This window comes from Buceros rhinoceros, unplaced genomic scaffold (assembly GCF_000710305.1).
Source record: "Buceros rhinoceros silvestris isolate BGI_N320 unplaced genomic scaffold, ASM71030v1 scaffold18777, whole genome shotgun sequence".
Taxonomy (NCBI): Eukaryota; Metazoa; Chordata; class Aves; order Bucerotiformes; family Bucerotidae; genus Buceros; species Buceros rhinoceros.
This window is the reverse complement of record NW_010421772.1, coordinates 18565-22283: the sequence shown is the minus strand read 5'-3', so window position 1 is coordinate 22283 and position 3719 is coordinate 18565. Positions and strand designations below refer to the sequence as shown.

At 37.3% G+C, this 3719-nt stretch overlaps 1 protein-coding gene across 1 annotated transcript in view; it reads right to left on the bottom strand.

The window, feature by feature from the left end:
* Positions 1–41: 41 nt before the first annotated feature.
* The window catches only part of LOC104496662 (E3 ubiquitin-protein ligase MYCBP2-like), a gene marked incomplete at its 3' end in the record, with an annotated part of 21786 nt that continues 18108 nt past the window's right edge, over positions 42–3719 (bottom strand). Inside the window, exons 15-16 of the mRNA XM_010139819.1 lie at positions 3122–3388; positions 42–325 (exon numbers count right to left, since the gene is read on the bottom strand). Coding sequence (XP_010138121.1) covers positions 42–325; positions 3122–3388 — 551 coding nt within the window. The remainder of the gene's footprint in view (positions 326–3121; positions 3389–3719) is intronic.

Genomic DNA, 3719 nt, shown 5'->3' with positions numbered 1-3719 from the left:
CTTGAAATTTTTATATATATATATTTTTTTTTTAAACAAACCTGGAATTGAAGATCATTGGAAGTGTGACTGTAGTAACTCCTTTGCCTGCAGTAGTGCCAGCTGTCCCCGTTATAGTAGTTCCTTTGGCTTTTAGCTGTACAGTGAGAGCTTTGGCAATGCATCCCAAAAACATGTCTAAGATACCTAGTTTATTCCAATCTCCTTTTTCTGTCGAGTGAATGATATCACTTATATCTGCTGGTGGAAGAGACTTCACTCCTATAATACTAGCCAGACGACTAGGGGTTACCTCGGGCAAAACACGTCTTAGTAATGATGTTACCTGGAGGGGGAAAAAAAAAAAAAATCAGAACACCACGATTCTTGGAGTTTTCAAGCAAAATCAAATAAAGTCTTTCCTCTTCTTCACAAGTTATTTCAGCAAGAAGGACTGAATCTAATTTCTGTACTTAAACCACACCTGTAAGAAATTCTGTAAGGTTTCTATCCTGCTTTGAAGTGTTTATTAATATACCCAGTGAGACAAGGCCAAAGAGTCCAGAATCACTAAAGCAATACCTAGTCTTCATATAATAATAAAAATATGCTTGGATAGTGAAACAGATGTTTGTATTATTCTGATTTGCTTGCACGTTACACATTATCCACTTTGCATACAATCTTTATAGATATTTAACTTTGGATATAATCTTTAGATGACAAAAACTCTGTGACGGAACTGTTACGAGACGCTGTAGACTTCGGAAAAGAAAGTACTTGCCTTGAGATACTGAGAATCATTTCCCCCTCCTCTAGTTTTCCTTGTAATATTCTAACTGCAATTTTTTGAAAAGGAAATCTGTGCCAATTGCTCTGGATCTAACAGGACTTGTCTGGAAATTATATGCTTTAACCTTACCAGCTGGTGAAACTGGGTTTGAAATTGGCTATATCCTGCAAAGTTCAGTCCAAATCAGGATGTATGAAAGCTTAAGCAGTTTTCATATAATTTCTCAAACCTTCAATGTTCTTGTAAAAAGCTGTTTATATTTCAAGGGAAAAAACTCAGTATTTTGCATATCTGCAGTATATCAGAATTACTAAGTGGGGCAGCATCTGTCTCCAGGCAAGCTGAGAGGTGACATAGTAACAGTTCAGAAAACTGGAGAAAGAAAAGCAGAGAGTATGAGACACAAAACTTCTGAAACAGGAACTAGAAATCCATCTGGAGACGGCTCACCAGCTAGCAACAATAAGCGAGTGCATTAATGGTACTAAAGCAAGTGTTTTCTATGTCTGCATATTTGTATTACGTGCATATAAATACACATAGACAGACCACATTCAAGTTCAGAAGCAAACATATTAAAGCCTTACCTGAGGATATCAAGAGTAGAAAGGAATTGTCTAGTTCCACACTGCTACACTTATAGCCTAAGACAAAGATGCTAAGGACTCATGCCTGATCAGTAGCAGACACTGCTAATTAAAAACCTCTCATCTCACCTATACAGGCTATATGGGCATTACACATACATAATATGAAATACCCACGGCACACTGGATTTTTAGGTCCTGTCCCTTTGACGGACATTTCAATGGTGCTCTGTTCACCCAAGGTCTAATCCCAACCTGAGAAACCCGTGCTTCATCTGTTACGATGTTTTAGCAAGGCTGTCAATTATTTATCCCATAATTCTAGCTGTCACTGTGCCTCGAGGCCAAATGCTGGCAAGAATGAACAGTGGCCTCCTCAAATCATGCAAATATTTACCAACATTTGGAACACATACAGCACATGTAAATGGGGGTAACTGTGTAGCTCTCAGACCCTTTCCCCACAAAGTGGCAAAAATAAGCAGTCACCTCACTGGCTTCCTTCGATACCCGAAAACTTAACTGCTTTTTATAGAGAATTATTACTTGCCATAAATAAACAAAGAAATCAGCTTTTAAACTTCATACATTTGAGAAATGGGAAATTAACAACTTTGATATTTAAAAGAAGCACCACTGGTTCTTGCAATTATATGTAATAATTCTGGATGGTGTTGTCCTTTGAAGTAGACCAATACATGAACTTAAAGAAATCTCTCTTTTAGAATGTAATTCATAAAACTGGTCTAAATTGAAGTACTCCCAGTCACAAGGCAATGCCAACTTCAGAATCTGAACTTTCATCTTAAAAAAGAGAATTCTTAGTCATTGAGACAGAAAGGAAATACCTGACGTGTAACAGGACATGAATCAACCTGTTGAAAACATGAAAAACTGCGCTATTGTGAAGTAAGATTCATTGAAGACTGAAGTTGAGGTTCATTGACAAATCCTTCAAATCCTTTGCAACATCACTCCAAAATGAAGTCCATGTGCTTGCGCAGAAGACCCCCATCAGGGCACACAAAATTACTAATTGCTCTTGTGCATCCTACTTCGTTTCAGGAAACCCCCCTGCCAAGCAAATTGTACGTTCCCTTGACGTACAGTTTGAGAAAGCCATATATCCTGCCCTATTCAAAATCTTTCAGACTAAGGACAAGAAAGGTGAAGAGTAGTGTTACTCAAAGGCATTTCAAAATAGTTTGCTGATTTACATTCATGGTGACATAAGTGTTAATTAAGCAATTTAGGGTTCCTACACCTCAGTTCTACCTACTGGAGACAAAGCATTACAGACTTACTCAGAAGTTAGTTTGTTTTAATTTCTTAACCATAGCCTTCACTGTCTTCAACACTGTGCTACAATCAAATTGTGGTGGTGATGGAGTATATATGTATTTATTTATCAAACACATAAAACTTTAACCCCATTCAAAAAACGAGCAAAACATCTCAAACTTGACACTTAAATTCCAAAGACATTCTGTAATTTGTTTTTAAATATTTGTAAATTTCTATTTGCCCTCTCCTCACAACTGCAAGATCAAAACGAGTTGGTATATTTACAATTATTCCCTATGTATAATATAGGGGTGATCCAAGTATGACTGGGAAAATGTTTTTGAAGAGATAACACAAAATTAAGTTTCACAGAAAAATAAGTTCAAATACGTATTATACTATCAGGCACACAATTATAGGATTCTAAAGACTTCTTTTCTAGGAATACCAAGACAGATAAGGAACAGCGAGCACTTACCTGTCTCTGCACCCTGGGAGAAGCAGTGTGTAGTAACGAGAAGAGATCCTGGAGCAGAGTCAGCTGCTGAGCAAGATACTGCCGGCCTACATTGGAACCACTCAGTGCCAGAACCATTGACAGCAGCTCAAAGCAATAAGCATCAGAAGAAGCATCTTCATCATTAGGCTGCGAGTTGGCGTTCTCTTTGCTAGAGATGGCGTGCTCCCACTCTTCACGCACACGGGTTGCTTCCATTCGTATGGCCTGGACTATATGAGCACACACCTATCCAAACAGAATCCAAACACATGGCAACTGTTAAAAACTTCTAGAAAGTGAAAGATACTGTGTTTTATCTACCTTCACAGCTGTGACTAAAATGGAAAGTCTGTGAAATTTTGCCTGTGCTTAAATTACTTCTCAACATAAATTCAAATGAAGAAAATTGAGATTTAGAGTAAAGATTAGATAATATTCTTTAGAATTAAGATAGAGATTTAATACAGAACGTGCCTATCTTCATTCTGGAAAATTTCTTTGAAATAAATCTTTTTATCATAGTTCCTGCATTTTAATTTGCTTTTTGCATAGAATTTGGGTTAAAACTGCTCCCCCC